The sequence below is a fragment of the Haemorhous mexicanus genome, chromosome Z, assembly GCF_027477595.1.
Source record: "Haemorhous mexicanus isolate bHaeMex1 chromosome Z, bHaeMex1.pri, whole genome shotgun sequence".
Taxonomy (NCBI): domain Eukaryota; kingdom Metazoa; phylum Chordata; class Aves; order Passeriformes; family Fringillidae; genus Haemorhous; species Haemorhous mexicanus.
Window position 1 is genome coordinate 67,340,273 of NC_082381.1, and position 20,749 is coordinate 67,361,021.

General features: G+C 42.6%; 2 protein-coding genes across 2 annotated transcripts in view; one reads left to right on the forward strand and one right to left on the reverse strand.

Moving 5' to 3' along the window:
• The window catches only part of THBS4 (thrombospondin 4), a 35,565-nt gene extending 24,804 nt beyond the window's left edge, over nt 1-10,761 (forward strand). The window contains exons 13-21 of the mRNA XM_059837161.1: nt 284-402; nt 1,201-1,253; nt 3,291-3,484; nt 3,775-3,953; nt 5,348-5,396; nt 5,496-5,692; nt 6,172-6,344; nt 8,485-8,624; nt 10,532-10,761. Coding sequence (XP_059693144.1) covers nt 284-402; nt 1,201-1,253; nt 3,291-3,484; nt 3,775-3,953; nt 5,348-5,396; nt 5,496-5,692; nt 6,172-6,344; nt 8,485-8,624; nt 10,532-10,593 — 1,166 coding nt within the window. The 3' untranslated portion in view covers nt 10,594-10,761. The remainder of the gene's footprint in view (nt 1-283; nt 403-1,200; nt 1,254-3,290; nt 3,485-3,774; nt 3,954-5,347; nt 5,397-5,495; nt 5,693-6,171; nt 6,345-8,484; nt 8,625-10,531) is intronic.
• A 3,368-nt stretch (nt 10,762-14,129) lies between these two features.
• The window catches only part of SERINC5 (serine incorporator 5), a 40,241-nt gene continuing 33,621 nt past the window's right edge, over nt 14,130-20,749 (reverse strand). The window contains exon 12 of the mRNA XM_059837162.1: nt 14,130-20,716. Coding sequence (XP_059693145.1) covers nt 20,569-20,716 — 148 coding nt within the window. The 3' untranslated portion in view covers nt 14,130-20,568. The remainder of the gene's footprint in view (nt 20,717-20,749) is intronic.

Below are 20,749 nucleotides of genomic sequence, written 5' to 3' on the forward strand. Positions count from 1 at the left end.
GAACAGGATAAGAATTAATTGTATGTAATTAAATGGTGTGATGGGGTGGACAGCTGTGCTTACGTGAGATGTTCCTAACTACTATTAAATGAGTGATGCACACATAAGAAAGATTTACTGTGCAGGCTTATAATTTCATTGCAGGAATTATATATTTTTTCAAAATTGCATTTCGATAAGTAGTTGCTGAAAAGGAATAGTGTCTCTACTGTTGTAATGTTTTTATTGTCCAGTGTGGGCAAATATGGGAATTGTCTTTAACACACAATCCACTTATCTCTAGGTGTTAAGAACCTTTTGGACAATTGTCAGAGGATCCCCAATGAAGACCAGGAGGACACAGATAATGACGGAGTTGGTGATGCCTGTGACAGCTGCCCTACAATCAGCAACCCAAACCAGGTTAGCAGGCAGAAGGAAAAACTATTCTTGTTTAGGGACAGGGACTGCTGAGGCCTAAAATGGTGCAAGAAAATGAAGCAACTCATGCAGCCATGGTGTTTGTATTTTAATAATAAAGTGTATTTCCTGGATAATGTAATATAGTATACATCTAGGTGTTCAGGAGAATTTTACAGACCTGCTGACTCTCCTGATGTGAGAAGGGGGAGCCACCAGTTGTACTCTCACTGTCTGGAATTTTGTAAGGACCTCTGCCCAGCATGTATCTTCTACTCTTGTGCTCTGAAATGGGCTCCAGTCCCACAGAGTTCAGTGCCAGACTCCACACAGGGGTGTGAGTTAGTTTCGCTTGATATTTGTTTAATCAGGACAAAAATTCTGATGTCCTTATTTATCTCCTAGTGCTCCTAGGTGAGAAGTCATTGTAACTTTTCATGTGTTGGAATTTTGATGTCACCCTCTGTAACTAATGAAAAATGTTGGAAACTATAGAGAAACATAGTAGATTTTTAAAGATGCTTAAGAAATAAACCTTGGCTAGAAATGAGATTTACTTTTCAGTAGCAGAGGGATCTTGCTTGAACTCTTCAATTAAGTTTAACTGTGCTTGTTCACAGTCTTTTTTCTTCTGAATTTTTGGTTAGATGGATGATGCAAGAGAGAAAATATATTCTGCAAACCAAATGTCTTTTCATACATTTATTTTAGTTGTATTTGATTTGGTTGTGCTTTGATTTAATCCTGCAAATAGATGCTCTTGACAGCTGATACTGGAACTTTCTCTGTTCCCTTTTGCAGTCGGACGTCGACAATGACCTGGTTGGAGATTCCTGTGATACCAATCAGGACAGGTATGCTGTGAGAGAGGCTGGTCCTGAGCTGAAGCATGCTGCTAATTCCTGGAGAGCTGTAATCCTTCAGGCTAGCCTGGATTTAATTCCTGAGAGATGTTATTTCAAGAACAGTGTTAGGAGATTTATTAGCCTTGTTTGTTCCCTTCCCTGTGGTAGTACACTTACAGAGCCTTCATCCTTGTAGCCATTCACACAGGCTTCCTCTGCGTTCCTGTGGATGTGACGTTCAAGCAGTTCTCTGGGTGTGAAACCCAGAGCACTACTCAGAGCTTCTTAGTGAGAAAATGTCTTTCCTTTTTTGCTTTATTTTTAATTTCTCTTTTATTTATTTGTTTCCTTAGCAGAAATTTCACAGTTAAGGGCTCTATGTATTTCCTTAAGAACCTAGTGTTGCAGAAACAAAATTTCATTATCAAGTGTAAAACACTCACAGAGCAACAACCCCTTTGCTTTAGCATAGCAGGACTGGCAAGGATCCTTTGTCTATGGCTTTCATATGCCTTGGGCATTCACAGGAGCACATCCCATGACAAATTGCATCACTTCTCTGGAAGCAGCTTCTGCATAATCAGCTTAAAGGATGGCAGGTTCTCCCATGTGCACCTCACTTACAGCAAGAGGCAAGGGAAATGATAAATCCTGTGGTGTCACAACATTTCATCAGCCACCAACAGCTGCAGGGTTTCACCCCAGGGCCATTGGTGGGTGCTGCTCTCTGTGAAGGGAACTGCAGGGAGCCCAATTACATGTCTCTGCAGGGATCATTCCCAATCTTGGGCCAGTAGCTGCCAAGGCCATCGCATTTTAGTCTTAAGCTGATATGTCTTTGTTCTTTTTCCTGTTTTAAAAAAGGACTTCCCCCCACCCCCCTCCCCAGCCAATAAACTTCACTAATGTATGTGAAGCATTTCCTGTGTGAAACATGCTTAACCTTGCAGTAGATACACATGTATGGTGCTTATTGCATTTTATCTCAGTATGTGCAAAAAATGATTACTTTGACCTAAAATTAAAGCAAAGTTCTTAAGCAGGGAGAGGTATTTGGAAATATTCCTACCTATAAGCCATAGCATGATTTTGATTTGGCTGCAGGTAATTTCTGCTCCACCTGTGCTAATAAGAAGCTACTGAGGGGAAAACATGCCTGTTAATTGCTAGAAAGCAATTTGGTTTTGGTGTGCGTACAAAACACACCATACTTCAAGCAGTTTTTTTCAGGGATGCATTTAACAGTTGGGATGGAAAAGTTATGTAGCCACCCCATAACTTCTTGAAGTCTCTTCTGTAATCTGTGTCCCTGTGCTTTCCCTGTAAGCAGCTGATGCAGCCATGGCCTGGAAGGAGCTACAGACTTTTTCCTCTATTTCTTACTGTATGTCCCCCCTGCAGGATGCAATCACTCAGTTTGGAAAACACCTTCAAGACCATTGAGTCCAAGCAGTAATGTGTCAGTGACAAGTCCACCACAAAAATCTTGCCATGCAGGAGGGTGATTACAGTGCTTGTTTTTAAATAAGTCTGATTTCAGCTGCTCATGTAGAGTCTCTCATACAGCTTCATTCACACTTACACCTGTATGTTCATGGGCACATGTCCACGTAAGACAAGGGACACAAGGTGTCCAGCTCTTGCTATCTCCTGAGTGCCTCTTGATTGGTGACACTGCACTTGCTGGATGTGGCTTACATGCCCTTCAGGAGTGGGCGTTGACTGGGATCTTGGGCTCCAGTATGTTTCCCACACCATATAGGGCTTATTTTTCTTTTCCCTGAGTATTTTTTTAGCTCCTGGCTTGGAACCTTTTTTAGTTCTGGCTCCGTTGCTTTCCTGCCACCTTATCTTACCTGAGTCTTTGTTTCTGCTCTCCTTGCAGTTCAGCCATCTGAGCAACAATAGGTTGTGTTGCCCACTGGTCTGCTTCCAGCTCCAGAGCTGCCACTGGTGTGTTTCTCCCTCAGGTGTCCATGCTGTTCCCTGGGCAGAGGCAGGAGCTGATGCTGGCATACCATTTCTTTTTTGTTTCTGTGCCTGCAGTGATGGTGATGGGCACCAGGACAGCACGGACAACTGCCCTACTGTCATTAACAGCTCCCAGCTGGACACAGATAAGGACGGGCTGGGTGATGAGTGTGATGAGGATGATGATAATGATGGCATCCCTGACCTCTTGCCCCCGGGCCCTGACAACTGCAGGCTGGTCCCCAACCCGGGGCAGGAAGATGATAATGGTAAGATGGCCCTTAAGGAGCCACTTTGATTCTCAGGCACCACATTCATCTCCAGACTGTGTACACCAGGATGCAACACTGTCATTACCAATGCATACACTCATCCCTGGAACAACAGCAGCACTCAGGCTGCTGGTTTGGCCCTATAACCAAAACAGAGGCTTTCTCAGGCACTACAGCCAGCAGGGCTGGCACTCTGCCTGCTCCTTGGACACCCTAATCCCATGGCTGGGGCAGATGTGACTTCCTGCTGCACCATAAATCTCCTTTCGCTTCTCTGATGCATTCAGGTGATGGAGTTGGTGATGTCTGTGAGTCTGATTTCGACCAGGATACAGTGATTGATCGGATTGATGTGTGCCCTGAGAATGCAGAGATCACCTTGACAGACTTCAGGGCCTATCAGACAGTGGTGTTGGACCCAGAGGGGGATGCACAGATTGATCCCAACTGGGTGGTTCTGAACCAGGTAAAAATACACTTGGTCTTTGTTACCTGAGAAAGATCATTTGAAAACCACAATAAAACTAGCTGTGTAATTGCTGGACCACTGGCAGACATGAAAGCTGAAAGGTGTTGGTTAGTAGAATATTTTCAGGAGTAATAATGAAGGAATTTTCCTTTTGATAGCCTTCAAGCTATCAAAATTGATGCTCATAATACTCTAAAACAGCTACATGCTGGCCAATTTATTCTGGGTGGATTTCACTGCTGCCAGAAGGCAGACATGTGCTACCCTGTTAAAGTATTTCTGTAGCAAACAAGTTTCATTAATCCTTCCCATAATTTAAAAGTCTGATGTGCTAAATAACAGAGCATTTCAGAGAATCATAGAATGGTTTGGGTTGAAAGATATCTCAAAGCTCATCTCATTCCAACCACAACCTGCCATGAGCCTGGACACACATCACTAGACCAGGTTTCTAAGAGCTCCAGCCAGCCTTGAACACTTACAGGTTTGGAGCATCTACGGGCAACATGCTCCAGTGCCTCACAACTCTCACAGTAAAAATTTTTTCCCTCATACTTAGTCTAAATCTACTTGCTCTTACTTTGAATCCATGCCCCTATTCCTGTCACTATATGCTCTTGTAAAAAGTCTTTATCCATCTTTCTGGTAGGCTCCCTTAAAGTACTGGAAGGCCACAATTAGGTCACCCTGAAACCTTCTCTTTTCCAGGCTGAAAAACCCCAATTCTCTCAGCCTGTCTTCATAGGAGAGGTGTTCCATCCCTCTGATCATGGACTCCCTCCAGCAGGTCCATGTCCTTTCATTGCTGGGACCCCAGAGCTGATGCAGCACTGCAGTACTCCTAGATGCAGTCCAGTAACTTCTTTACACTAACAGATTTTAGCCTTCGGGAGGCTAATGTGTTATGAGTCACAGGGAACATGCAGTTTTTTCCCATTGCAAAAGTCTCTGCCAAGCCAGCTGGGATGTACACATCTTCATTAACACAGTCCTGGCAGTTAGTTTAATCCAGAACTGTGTGATCCAACTGTATGAGCTAAGCCTAGGAATAGCGCTCTTCCTCCCACAACCCTCTTCCCCTGAACCCCAGTTTTGGCCAGATTCAGATTTTGAGAAGATTAAGGTAGGGAAAGAAAGTATCAAAATACCAGTATGACTAATTCTGCACTAGAAAAAGCTAACAAATCATTCCCGACTCAGGCTGTACAAGCAGCTGAAACATTACTGTTTGATTATAGTTCCCACTGATTTTAGTTCAGAGCTACAAACGTCACAGATATGTTGTGAGCAAACAAAAGAGAGGGATGAAGGAGGTGCTAGAGGGAGACCAGAAAAGGCTTAGCCAATCCAGCTTATCACACATGCTAACCACCCTGAATTTACCCTTACAGGGGATGGAAATTGTGCAGACTATGAACAGTGATCCTGGTCTTGCTGTTGGTATGTAGGCTCTTCTGAGATTCAAGTTCTACAGCAGAAAATGCTGAGAATATGGAGATGTGTTCTGCAGAATTGTTTTTAACTTGTGTGTACTCTTAGGTTACACGGCTTTTAACGGCGTTGACTTTGAGGGCACTTTTCATGTGAACACAGTGACAGATGACGACTATGCTGGCTTTATTTTTGGTTATCAAGACAGCTCTAGCTTTTATGTAGTAATGTGGAAACAGACGGAACAGACCTACTGGCAAGCGACTCCCTTCCGAGCTGTTGCAGAGCCTGGCATTCAGCTAAAGGTACTGGTGGTAGCTCCTAGCTAAGGACACAGTGCTCACTGCAGCCTGCCTATGCCACCTGTGCTGGCCATGGGCTAGGTCATCATGCCATGCTTAAGCCAAGCCACTGCACTGCACGTCAGCTGTGCTGCCCCACTGCTGCTCTCTATTGTTGGCAACTGCTGTCCAGACGGCTGTCACACAGCCCTTTTAACAGCGGTGATTTTAAGGAACTTAATCTTGCCTTTCTGATCAGCTGGAGCATTTAGTCTCTGCAGTGATTGTGCTCTGACCCTGACTGGTCAAATTGCCTTGTTTTCCTTTGTCCAGGTACCCAGCTGGTTCCTTTGTCCATGTAGGCAGTGGCTGTGGAACAGAAGTTAGGGATCTGTTAGTAGCAGAGAGGATGCTTCTGCAGACCTGCTTCTAACTAAAAAAAGTCTTGGTTCCTGAAAGTGACTTTTCTCTGTGGTCAGTGTTGGAAAATTGTATTTTTGCAGGCTGTGAAATCCAAGACAGGTCCTGGCGAGCACCTCCGCAACTCCCTCTGGCACACAGGGGACACCAATGATCAGGTCAGGCTGCTGTGGAAGGACCCCCGAAATGTAGGGTGGAAAGACAAAGTCTCCTATCGCTGGTTCTTGCAGCACAGACCTCAGATTGGTTATATCAGGTAAGAGAGGAAAGATAGATAAGGTGAGTACAGATACTGTAATTTCTCAACACCTGACTCAGATGATAACCTGAGATTTATATTATGTCTGGGCTCTGTACTGATGAAGCCTAATAACAAATTAGGCTTTTTTTTAGGAATTCAGCCTGCAGCTCTTTCCTAGACAATTCCAAGTTAAACCTTTTTGTATGGACCATCTGTCTTTTTTAACTGTGCTTTATCCTGATGAGCTCTTTTCTGGCTTTAATACCTTGTATTCCAAGCTACTGCTGGCCACTGATCTGAAAAGCAATATATTTCAAATTTTCTTAATTTTGATATATTGGAATTTTTTTGTTGGAATTGGGATAGTTCATTTATGTATTCTAGGGTAACAGAATAAAGGTTGTCCACTTAAAAGTTGTGATTCTAACTAACAAGTATTTATCCTCATGTGATAGATTTGACATTACTCAGCATATAGTCAGAAAGTTTGTCAAAGCTTTGTAATGCGTGTTATATATTCTTATTTTGGTTTTTTGTGGGGGGGGGAAATTAGTTAATAATATTAAAAAATGACCATTCAGGGTGAAACATTTTAGTCCGCAACATCCAGCAGAGAAATCAGCAGGAATTATACTTGTACATCAAGGCTGATGTTAAATTGCAAAAAACTAACTGCCCCGGCATGATGGGCTCTTTCAACCTTATAATAGAACAGAAATATGGGTAAGTCAGCTTTTCTTCAAGAAAATCACCAACCTGCAGTTGAGATGCAGTAACTTGATGGTGTAATTATTCCATGTTTCTAGTGCAGAGCATTATCCTCAGTGGCAATTGGAGTGAGCATGATTGACTTCTACACTAAAATGGATTAGGAACATTTATACCATCAATTACTGTGCCCCAGCCACAGGGTAGTAGCCAATTGATCTCAAGTGGCAACCCACATTTAGACAAAGAAGTTAGTGAAGCTGCTGCATGAGCAAACATCTCCAATGGCTGCAGCCTCTCCAACCAGCCTACCTTTCCCAGTTACTCCCTGTAACTGGGAAAGGTAGCACAGTCTGTGTCACAGAATCCTTTAAAACTAAAGGCAGCCAGGCCTAAAGCAAGCCTCTGTCAGCTGTCTGTCTACTCTTGCTGTGGTCTGGTTAGGGCAGATGCCACAGACCATTGTGTGTCTAGCAAAGGTCTCCCGAGGCTTCAAGGATGTTACTTGAGCCAGCCTCTCCCATGGAAATTTGCAAGACTACAAATTCTATTCATTGTACAGATACTTTTGAACTGCCTCAGCAAATCAGTATATAAAATCAGAAACATACCAGGATTTGGGCTTTTTTCTTTATTTTATGAAAAGACACAGGAACTTTCATTCCTTTCACTGTTTGCTCTTTTCTTGTATGCAGAACTGTATCAGCAGTATCCTCATCCAGAACAGGGTCCTCCAGGCTCATCGTCCTCTCGGTCATTTACCCTGTATCCCATAGGCTGAGGACTTGTGTGCTGCAACAAACAGCCCAGCAATGCTGCCACAAACAGTCCAGCTGGCTCCAGTGTGGTCCTGCTCAAGCACTCAGTACAGAGCACACTGGGAAGCTGGTGGGGGCAGCTTGCACAGGGCTATTTGGGAATTTGCTGATGTGTTTTCTAACAAGGTGCTAAATCAGCAAAAGTTCCTGGAGTTAATCATATTCACATTTTTAAAGAAATCTCACAGACAAGTTTAAGATCCCAGTGGTTTGTTTGAAACTTTTCCTATTATATAAAAAAAAAAGTTCAGCTTCAAACTATGCAAGACAATATCCATCTAGCCTTCTTCAGCTGATCTACAGTGGTTCTCCTATCACTATTGGCTGTGAAAAATTTCAAGAGCTAAAGAGTTCAGCTGGACTGACTACAGGAAAAAAAAACATTCCAAAGCTTTTTTAGGATATGTAGAAATCCCTCAAAAAACCCTCCCTTGTCTGGCTCTTGCCAGCATGCAGCATTGCTCTAGTTCCCAGTCTAAACAAGAGCTACCTTAACTGCTTTTTCCCCCTGGGCTGGATGGGAGGGATAGCATGTCCAAGAATAGAGTTTCCATGGATAAAAACATTACTTTCAGGAATGTTGCAGCCTTAGAAAAGACCTAATAGAGCTTCTATTTGCTTTCATTAAGGGCAAGATTTTATGAAGGCTCTGACCTAGTGGCAGACTCTGGTGTAACTATAGACACCACCATGCGTGGAGGACGGCTTGGAGTTTTCTGCTTCTCTCAGGAAAACATTATTTGGTCCAACCTGAAATATCGCTGCAATGGTAATGTTGCTCTTAGGCCATTTTAGCTAACAACTAGCAATGAAGAACCAGTAGTAAGGCTGTTGCATTAAGCCATTTAGCATTCTTTCCTTTGCCTTTCTTTTACAAGTTATTCACAGCTGTAAAATGCCTCCCCTGACACCAGCAGCACACTGCAGCCCAGCCAGACAGGAACTAACACCTCACAGCTGCTCCTCCCAGAGCAGTCACTCTGCTACAGAGAATGTGCCATCTGAGGGGCACAGCTGTCATCAGAGAGTTAGGAATATTACATAAAACCGACTGAGAGCTGTACACACACAGTAAATACACTGAGGGTATAATGTGTGTAGATGCCTTGAGCTTTGAATACATGGTGAAATACACCTGGAGAGCCAGTGAGCTCAGGCATCGGGCATCACTGACACTTGTGTACTTGCTGGCTGGTCCTGTGTGTGGGGGGACAAGATGATAAGATGCCTTTCCTCCCACATAGGAATGCTCTTGATTTTGTGCGAGGGTGCTGGCTCAGTTCTCTCAAGGCAAGAGCCTTTTAGCTTAGCCCTGATCATCCACTACAAAGTAACTCAAACTTTGGTCACTCACAGAGAATCTAATAATTTCGGGGTATTTCTGTCCCAGCAGCAATTCAGGTAACTTTAACTAGGGCTGAAGGGGCTCCCCCTCTTCCTCTCAGCATCCATACCCCATCTTTGGAAAATAATCTACCAGCCAAGTTAGAATAGTTCCTCATCTGCTTTCTGTGGATCCGAGAAGCCCAGTCCAGGACTGTAGGGGACATGGCCACTCTGTGGCTTGTTTACTGATGGACTCTGGTAATTGGACACTTAGGACACTTAGACTGGCTCTTGGAGGTCACAGTTAAAAAGGGAACTTCTAGTAGTGCTTACAAATAAAAATTACTTTGTAAGTATTTTCAACTGTATTGCAGTTTCCCAGAAAGCATGTATCAAAGCTGCCACTGAGTCACACTTACATGGCAGTCAGCAGGCAAGTGGCATTGTTGCAGGAGCTACAGTCAATGAAACCCACTCAAAAGAACTCTCAAGTCCCACAGTATCTCTGTTTTCTATCAGAGAAGTTCCTACATTATGCAGAAAAAGCTTGAAATTCCTTTTAAGCCTTTTAAAGGTGCTCAGCAAAAAGCAAAGGACTAACCCCCTTTTCCTACATATGGTGTGTTTATATACATATCCTTTTTTTGAGTTTAGAACTACCTCTCCTGCATCAGGGTGGAAATAATCAGAGTGAAGTTGAGGTCATGCAGCTGAGCTTTGTTGCTGTGGCTCCATTGCTGGCTGCAGCTTTAACTCTGTGGCTGCTCTGTTGCTCTCCAGCTAAAATGTTTTGGGATCTGGCAAAGGCAGACTGCAAATAACGCTTTAAACAGAACTGCAGCTGCTCTTATGACATTGATCCATCTCTAGCTCCCTTGTCCAAGTCTCAAGTCTTTATGCCAGTTGCTGTTGGTCCTGGGGTTAATGATTTTTGTCCCTTTTTGTGGCCTGGGAAACCATCACAGGGAAGTTGAATTAGGATACATGAGAAATACAGATGCTGACGCTACAAATGTGTCTGGCATGCAAAGCAAGACAAGCACGTCTCTTGCCTTTCTGGTCAGTGTTTATTGATAAAAATTTAAGAGTGCTAGCCACAAAGTCTTCAGACATACATAATTTGAAGATTGACAGTACTCCTTTGTGGACTGGCACTGTAGCACTCACTGTCTTGTTAGCCTCTTTGTGTTTCTCAGTGGTATACAAATAAAACTGAAAATGTGCCCTGTTCATTCTTAATGTGGAAACAAAAGAGAAGCATGTTACCTAAAAAGAGAGTAGGTGGGTAATTTTAGTGCTCCTTAATTTTGTCAGAAGAGACTAAACTTTTGTGTATTTTCCTGTTTTCAGACACCATCCCAGAGGACTTTCAAGAATTTCAAGCGCAGCAATTTGGTGTTGGGGATATTTAAAAAGTAAAAGCAAACTAACATTGCTATTGCAAACAGCAAAACAATATATTTTAAATACTTATATGATTTTTGTTGTCAGAATGCACACTGCAGCTTTGTTCTCATTGATGTGACTATGTCAGACTTTTTTTTTGTAAAAAAGTGAAAATAAAAAGGAGACAAAATATACTTGAGCCTCACATCTTTTCAAATTTGCCCTAAAAATCTAGAAAGCAGCATGTAAATGGAGTAACAACTTGCTTAAAATACTCTCAAGGAAAGTTTGAATCTATTGCTTTTTTGGATTCAGTATTAAACAGGGTAGAGAAGAAAGTGGAATTTTCTCCACCTTGAAGATGTTATAAACAACAGGCTGCATCTGGTAATTAAGTGGTTTGGAGCTGTTTGGCTGAGCCATGTAGTACCTTTCCAGTCCTCCTAGGAATAGGTTGTATCTCCTTTAGGACATTTTAAGGCCTTTGGAGACTGTTACCTTTGGCAGACTTCCTCTTAAGCAATGTATTAGACCTCCCACTCCCAAAAATTGTGAGTCACACTTCCACATCCTGGAAAAGCAAAAAAGCTGACAGCACAGCGTTGTAGTCATATCTTATGACTGCATGTGACTAAAACAAACAAACAAAAAGACTACAGAGATAATAAATGCAGAATCACCCAGATAAAACAGTCCTAACTTTCACATACACAAAGCCAGGCTTTGACCTGTTACCAGAGCCAAGCTCTCTAGGCAGGTAGTGCAGTACTATGCAAAGAAGTCACCAAACTAAAACCCCAAACATCGTATTAAACACTAGTAGCCATTAGGAAAGGACTGAAAACAGCCAAAAGAAACTGTATCACAATGCACTCTCTAATTTGATGTGCAGAAAGGTGTTAATACAGTGTGCATTTTTACTACACTGTCTTTCAAAATGGGGCTAGGAAAGGAGAGAGGACAAGCTCCAAGGACTGTTGAATAGACAGTTACTTTAAAAATAACTATATACTTTTAAAATAACTGTAGGATAATGACTTTAAAAAGGACAGATGGAAACAGCACTTCAGTCTGGAGGGAGGGGGAAGGAATATAGTGAGAGTTTTAAAATCAGAAGTAACCCTGGGAAAATGAACAGTCCTAGCTGAGTTAAATTATCAGGTGAGAGCACTAAACAACAAAACCACATTTTTTGTTCCCAGTATAATAAAAATACCTTTAAGGATATTACAAGCTATGAGAGACTTTGACTACTGGCAGAATTTTCCCACAGGCTCCTCCATCATTGCCAGAGTTTCTGGAAGTAGGGTGGCCCTAGGAGCTGTCCCCTGAGGACCCCAGAGTCCCACTACAAAAAGCACAATGCCAAAGCATTCCTTTGGTTCAGTGCTTCATGATGAACAGTCCTCCAGCTTCGGTCCTCCTTTCCCCTTGGCATCACTAAACCTGACCACTCACCAGATGTCTGAGGACTGAAAGGCTGTTTACTCTGGAGCAACACAGAGGGCATTGTCAAATTATGCTTAATAAATGACAAAAAATGTTGTCTAGCTGAGCATGGGCTGTAACTGCAGTATTGTTCATTTATGAAGGAGAACACACACTGTAAAACAAATTTACATCTTCCTTATCAAACATTTGCATTTCACCAGAAACAGCCCCTTCTCCAGGCAGAAATCCTCTCAGAATGGTGTGGGCACAGCCTGGTTAGAAGGCAGTCACTGTGCTCACCCATAACCCCCACTGCAGTGCTCACATTTTGCACAAGTGGTCTCCTCACAGTGGAGGCAACAGGCCTGGCCCACCCTGACCTCTCTGCAGCGTGGGCAGCACCAGCTCCATCAGAAAACATCACTGCACTTGGCCTTCAAATCCTTGCCAGGCTCCAGTGCTCTGCTGAGCCCCTGTCTCCTCCTGCTACAGTGGCTGGGAGGGAACAGCCTGGCCCTTTGCCTTATCAGCTGGCTTACCACCATGGAGCTTGCCAGTTTCCAGGCTCTCTTCCAGGCCATGACCACTGGAGGCTGGAAGGTGAGATACAGGCTCTGGCTCTCATGCTGTTGCCAAAGGTAACTGTGTGAAGCTGTGAGCCTCTAACCACCCCTGACAGAAAACCTTCGGGCTTGCAGTGCTGACAGCCACAGATAAAAGTCACAAGTCAGACAGCCGGAACTTTCATTTCAGAAGGTGCTGTTGGAACCTTCTGATGGGATGGTGGAGCTTACTGTGTCTGTTGATACACACTGATACACCAAATGCTGGGCAGCCTATGAGCTCAAGAGTGAAGCCAGCTGTAACAAACATTTGTCCCAAGAAGATCACAGTCTGGGCTTGGGAAGCTTTCTGTCTCTTACATTCTCATCAGAGATTGTGCAGTCTCTGTTTAAAAGTGTTTAAACAAGCTTCTCTAGCACCACAAGCCCTTTCTGGACTGTTGTGCAACGCAGACATAGCTCCATGTGTGGCCTCTGGCAGCTGAAGATGCTGCAATCCCACATCTCTAAAACTGAACATGTAGCTCACTCTTGACCCCACCGCCTGCACAGCAGGGCTGCACTCAGCTGGAGCAGCAGCTGTAACTACTCTGGAGTTCAGAGTCCTGCAGTTTCTGCACCAGGATCCACCCTCTCAACACAGGTTAACTCTTTCCTGTCTGCTGCAAACACCATGGCAAATACACTTCAAGTGTTTCTGTTTCCTGAGGACCATCTGGCTGGAATTGCGAGGAGGGAACACCCTGCCAGGATGCTGCGGCGCTGGCGAGGGCAGCGGTGGGCAGGCTGGCGGGAGGCTGGGGAGCACAGGCACTGCACCGTGCCAGTCCTTGAAACCTGTCTCTGCCTTCCTCCTAGGCCCAAACACACACCCTGCCGGCTCCATGCACCAGAGCTCTCTCACACCAGGAGCTGCACAGGCAGTAACAGCCACTGCTGGAAAATTGGTCAGCACAAAGCCACCAGGGAACTGTGTCCTGCTGTGGGTCTGGTCAGCTCTCCGGCACAGGTGCCACCAGTACCTGCAGCTGGCACATGCTGAAACAGGACACAAATGGTGAGAGGGAAGGAACTACCACCCGCGAAAACAGAGCACTCTCCCTGGTGTGGATTTCAGCATGTCAAGTTCAACAGTTGCCCACCCCACCACCTAGGCAAGTGAGGAGGGAAAAAAAGAAAAAAAAATCGGAGACCTGCATCTCAAACAGCTGTGCAGTGCTTCAGTGCTACATCAGCCTTGAAGAGATTTTGTTTGCACTGCGAAGGTATCTTACACATCTCAGGGAGCTGGATTGTACGGAACAGATGCCACAGACAAATCTGTGCAGTCTGCCATCATCCAGTATCCCACATCAGAGAAATACAGAAACAACATGGACATTGAAAGCCTCTAATATTCCACAGAGCAGCATTTTTTTGTTAAACAACATTGAAATTTAGTGAAAATAAAAGATCAACCAATTCACTTTTACTAGTTTGGTAACTGCATAGCTCATATATTTAGATTATTTCATGAGTTTCTTCTAGAATGAACTGATTTTGAAAATTTAATGTATCACAACAATGAATTTCAAATGTAAGAAAAATTTTATTGGTCCATTAAACATTAAATCTAAAACAATACATTCACTCAGTATACAAAAGGAAGTGTCCATAAAAACCATTAACATGCTAAAAAGGCAAAGCTGTTGACTATTTTACAAGTAAGATCTTACAATTCTGGAATCTTTACCAATCCTTAAAAGTCAAACTTACAGTTACTAAAGACCACAACATTTGCAAAAAAGTTAAATAAACTAGCAAACTTCCACTTCACTGGGCTACAGCTTAATAAAATAAAACCACACATACACACCAAAAAGTTCCCTTGAGATATTAAGAACCTTAAAAAGACTAATTAAAATCCCCTCACCATTAAGAAAATGTGTTTATATTTTGACAACTATTTCGCATCCAGTTTTTGAACATGGCATATATGAGACTGAACACCACACATCAGTGGTGAACAAAAAGCAGACACTGAACCCATATGTTCCTAGTAAATCTTTTCTCAGCTTGTATATTACAAGTAGAATGATTTTATCTGGAAGTTAATTCTCCGCACTTTTAAGTTTGCATGGACGTCCAAAGGACATCTAAGCACCTGGACTTGTATCAGTAAGAGGAAAACTAAAGCTATGGTATGTCCAATGATCCATTACTTCCCCTTAGTTTTGCAAAATTCTTGGCTTTGCACTTTCTTCTTGGCTTCATGCTGAGGCTTCTTTGGCAAAAGCATGGCTGCAGTGCTGCACCCTGCAGCTCTGGTGAGCAAAAGCCCTGGAAGCTTTAGGCTGCTGGAGTGGTTTCAAAGCTGATGAATGTGGCTCTGAACAAGTCTGTGAAAATGTCTGTACACTACACCCTGGGAACTATCAGGGACTGGCAGGCAGAGGGGAAGCCAACGTGGCTTGTATCTGAAATAAATCCTAACTTTTTAAAAACATTATTGAACAGGTGTGGAAAGAATCAAATCCAGATCTGATAAAAACCCCTGAACAAATGGGATTTAAGGCCTACCCGAAACCTACAGAATTTCCTTGGGCATTAGAAAGCAGTCATCATGCCAGTCTCTCAAAGCTGCTGCTTCAAACTCTCTACAGCATGTCTACATCCCCATCCTGGGGGACCTGGGCACTCTGCCATGAGGATGTAGAAAATGCAGAGACACACCAGTTCCCAAGCTATGTATCCTGTTCTGAGTAAAAAAAGCTAAAGCTTTCTAAGCACTTGACCCCTGGCATTCACTTGTACAGTCACGTGAAACACTGAATTTTAACTACTGTTTACAAAACTAGAAACACAAGTAAAATGTCATAGTGTTCATTATGTGTTTCCCTCCCACAAAAGCTTGTAGGCCACTTTGGAAAACAAAGAAGCAGCTGTCACAGAGAAAAACTGATCCATGTAGTAAACTGATCCTTGACTCTGCTTCAATGCTGCAGGCTGTCCCTGCTATGAAAAGGAAAGGACCAGTAAGACTTGGCAAAGAGGTCTTTGCTAGTTTCTAGCACCAAAGACATCCCATTTGACAGGCAGCAGGTTGTCTGGGAATGAAGGAGATTTACAGTGCCTTTAAAAAACAAATCCAAGGAGAAAAAGGCAAGTAAAACAAGGAGATACAGCCTCCAAGCAAAAGACATTGCTTCTAAAGCCCAGAAGGAAAATGATAGCAAAATTTTAGCTGTGGATAATCTCAATTCATCTAGCCACAAGGGTATGGTCTTGTGGTATTTTGCTTCATCAGCTTAGGAGAAAAGCCTAGCAGTTTATAAAATCTGTACAGCACAGTTTAAGAACAGTCAATGGATTACTCTGTTGCTGATCTGTTCAGAGATGCCCATGATACTGTAGGCTGCTAGCCAAGATTCAAGCAGCACTATCTTAAGTACCCAAATTTTTCTCATGCAATCTTTCCAAAGCCAAAGAACTGTTAAAAACCAGCTTTTTCACAAGTGCAATGGTTGCTTCACTAATAGCAATGTTCTAGCCCAGAAATGGCTGCAGCAGTAGCTGACAAAGCTATTACACATGCATAATTTATAATCTCAAAGCACTTAGAGACTTGTAAAAAGGTGCCAAAACACAAAATAAATAAATAAATAGACATGCAGTGTTTATGATTCTGTGAGGTGACAAACCCTCTCTCTGGACTACACAGACACTAGCTACACTGAATTTCTACATTTCAGAGGAAAGCAGCCCAACCCAGGCAGGATTTACCACATTGGCTGGGCGTGTACAAGCTGTTTGAACCTCAGGGAAATGCTTGAAGGAGAAAGCTGAGAGTATCACAAACATGCAATACCTTCGATGTGCGGCTGCAGTGGAGCTCAGCTGCGAGGGCTGCCCATACACTTTGAGGAACTGTGGGGCCAACAGCAAATGAGCACACCCATCTGCTTTGCGCACATCCCTAGTAAAGTTTTATCATCTCATTTGTTAGTCCAGTCACTCGGATTCAGACACCTGCTCTCCGAGTGTGTCCCACTTATTTTACCCCAAACAAGAACCGCTCATGACTGTGGCTCTTGGTTGCCTTCACCAAGAAAAGTAAAATTGTTCCAGTCTCAGATGATGGTGCAGCAGTGAAGTCCCATATAAACTTTATGATGGCAAATGTGACAAAGTAGAAAAAAAGCCAATAAAATTGTTTCACCTTCCCAGCAGGACTTCTGTCAACACTGTCTGTTCCTCCAAAAGTCTACTAAAGATAGCATCAGTTCAAATTTAAATAGAGGAAATTTAGTACAGGACATGTTCTCTGGTCTTGCTGTCTATGCAAGCTTTCTCTCTTCACACAGCCCAAAACCACTAGGAGCCAGAAGTGCTGCACCGCTTACGTCTGGGAACAAATTCAATGAACAAACATGGTACAAGGCAGGACAGACACTGTGCCGTGACCTGCCTCAGCAGACAGCCACCTGCACTTTCACGTGTGGGGAGAGAAAGTTAACTGTTTACAGCTTAAATGTAAAAACAAAAATTATTTATTTACAAAAGCATCAGGCTACTTGTGAGTTTTCCCACTTAATTTTCCACTGCACAGTAATACCTGAAGCAGTCTTATCCCCAAAGGTTTGTCAAGCACAGATTGTTTGGTCTTCCATGTGCACTCAGGGTCTGATTGTGCCTTGTACACACTGGTGTAAGCTACAAGGCAGCATGACCCAGTCACAGGCTCAGTCCAGGTTTTCCAGTTCTAGTGCCACCTGAATTAATAGTTATCACAGCAGTAGGTATGAAGGCACTTCTTAACAAGTTTTTTTTAAAGCCCATTTGTGTGAACTGTTTGGAATCTATGGGCTGGAATTTGATTCCTTGACCTGAGCCGAGGATTTTATTCTGTAGTTGCACATGGGAGTTCACAGTACAGATTTTACAGCAAACACTAAGGCTGTAACATTTGCCTGGCCAGCAGGAAGCCTTGTCTTGGTGAGGAACTAGAGTATTTGCACACCCAAGTGCTACTAGTTACTGATTCCTTAGAAAGGCCTGGGAGTCCACAGCCGGATCTGGGACACCATGGACATACAGGCCCTCAAAGTTATTTATTTTTGGGGGTTTCCCCCAAAAAAATTTGCTCAAAGTAGGCAAAACTGTGTAAACAGGCACTGCCCTATTCCCACTCTGTGTATACCTGCAGATCTACATGCTTAAGGACAATAGTTAGTAGTAGGGAAGGACAAAGGAGCAGCTCAGTGAGGTGAGTGCTGTGTAAGAAGAATGGATTCATGCCTCACTGTGGACTTTTTACAGCCTTGTTTCCTCTGTGCAAAACCTATTTCCCTAAATGCAAACTGAAAAAAAAACAGCACAAGGAAGTGCAGAAAGCCCCGATACAAATACAAGGTAAGTGTTTCTGTAAACAAGAACATCCAAGGACTAAGTTCAGGATTAAGATCACCCACATTTGTGACTGGGATGCCTGCTATGAGAGCCAGACAACAGAAACCTTTCCCTGCTCAATAACTTGGCATAGTGTGTGCCTTCCTCCGTAAAGCTCCTTTCCCTGATTGTTCTGTTACAAAAACCATGGCTAATTTAGGGGAAAAAAAACCCAAAAAAACCAACAAACCAACACCAAAACAAACAAAGAAACAAACCCAAACCAAGCTTGCTTTCTCATAGTACAACATATATGGCACTAGAAGGCAAATCTTGCATGCCTCTAAGGATCAGGCAAGGCATGAGGCTGGACTATTTCACACAACTACAGCACTGGATCAAAACTGTTTGTCAGAATTGCTGCTGTGAGTGAGGTGGGACAACTATGAGTCATCATTGCACAGCCCACAAGCTCTCATCTTAGAGATTGGACAGATAAATGCTTCTGGATTGAAAAAGCATTAATAAAGGCCTACTTCAGCTGCGTAACAAGACTCTAAATGCAGGCAGAAATGTTCTGAAGGTCCCCATGCTAGCAGAGCTCTTGGCAGGATCAGAACCTCCCAGCAGAAGCAAAGGGAAAGAGAAAAACCTGCCTCCCTGTACAGAGCTATTTGTTGCTCTTCTAACTCAGTGTCAAAGCCCAGCTTCAACTGCTATTTTTAACTCTAGGTGCAAACAAGAAGAACACCAAGGCAGTCACTGCTGGACAGACTCCTCCTTCCCTTAGATCTCAGGATGTGTATTTTGAGGCTCTAATCACTGGGATAGGTGGCATAAGTAGACAGGACTGCAGACCTGAAGATTTTGTTTCAGGTAACAGTGCACAGGGTGGGGAAAATCACATCCCTAGAAAGCTCCAAACAGATCAGAAGCCCTGGGATACCATAACAACAAGGCAGCTAAAAATGGCAATGAAAACAAGACAAGAATCAAGATCCAATATGTTAAGATTACTCACCAGGTGGGCATTAGCCATTAATTATTACAACAGAACAACTAAGGCATGCAGATCTTTTGCCCAGCCCATTGGCATCCATGTTGTGCTTTTCTCTGACTTGCAGAAAGCAGTGGATGAAGATTTAAGGCTCAATCATACTTTTTTTTTAAAAGAGAGCTGCTAATTGGTTGATATTTTACACTGTACATGTGTGTGAATACACATGTTGGGTGAGAGAAGACAAAAACCACCAGGACTAGCTCAAGTCATAAATTCATCCCACCAGAATGCAGATAAATATGGGGGTTCAATGTTTTTCAGCATTCAGGGCATCTGAGCTGTTGTTTTACCACCAAATCATCTGCCTAAATTAATTTGAAAAAAGGTGACAAGGCAGGGTTTAATATCATCAAGTCATTTGTGCTAAGGCAGCTGCTTGTTGTATTTGTGTCCTCTGGTTTTGCTTTTCTGACTGCTTACTCCAGTGTTTGGAACTGGAGATCTACAAGAGAATTTCTGTCTCCATTAATACACTGGCTGGCTAACTCCCATCCCAACAGAAAAAGTAATACTAACAGAGGAGTATAAAAATATAGCAGTGAGAGAAAATACTTTCCAACCAACACAATGCATCTAAAATATTATAAAACTGATCATGGAAACACAGCTGAAGGGCTGGGAGACTTTTAGAGACAAGCTGAAACAGGAGGGCAGAGAAGTAAATGAGCACCCCACTTCCAAATTTAACAGCAAAGGGCAGTGCTCCCTTAACTACCATTTTCTCAACAGCAAACAATGTAAATAAAGAATGTACCTTATCTTACATCCCCATGCAGTACACTCAATTTTTAAGTGACCTGGCAAAGCAAAATTGGACGAAATTCAGTTTGAGAAATTGTGTGTAGAACTCCCCTTCAGTTATTAACTGGGTTAAATCTGAATTGCATAAAATATCCAAGTGCCTTTAAAGTAATAATAGAATAAATACTTTACTATCATTGGTACATTCTTTTCTCAATCTAGGTATAAAATAACTTAATATATTTAATACTTAGATCATTTTTAGTAGATGCTTTGGCAGTCAAATTTTATATATTCTCTTACTTCTACAGAAGTATTTAGATACGGTTTTGGAAAAAAAAATTATCTGGATACTACTTACAAGAATTATATGCTGTACAAAACAGCAGTCCAAATTATCACTGCAAACTGTAAAAGAAACAGTTAATGAAAGAGTATAAAAAGGAATTAATGCATATTTGCTGGAAGATACCAAACATTCCTGGGAAGTAAGAAGATACCATCTGCACCATGAGTTTTTCTTTTCTTGTCAATGAAGCCAGAGAAAGATTGTCAGTTATTTGAAGAGTATTTCACTTATTCCAGTTTATGCAACAACTGTGTATTCCACACACCACACATAAGCATTGTAAAGCTTCAAAACAGATTTGTTCCCTTAGGCAATGCTTGTTCATGATAATAAAAAATGGCAAAAAATGTCTTCAATCACTTGTTTAGTCTGACTAAAAAGGTAATAACCGGTACATTATGATAAGTGGGTAATTGGTGTTTCCTCATTCCAAAAAAAAGAGAAAAAAAAAAAAAAAAAAGAGAAAAACTTAAAATGACCTTTAGACTGTTCACACTGAGAACTCTCTGGTTGGGCAACAGAGTGGAGCAATAAGAGTCCATAAGTACAGACAGACACAAACCCAACAGGAGACCATCTTAATCCAGAAGATAGACCAGGTTCCAGTGAAGAACTTTTCAATCTGAGCACTTTCATAACTGTTAAGGAAAAAAAAAAAATAGAAGGACACA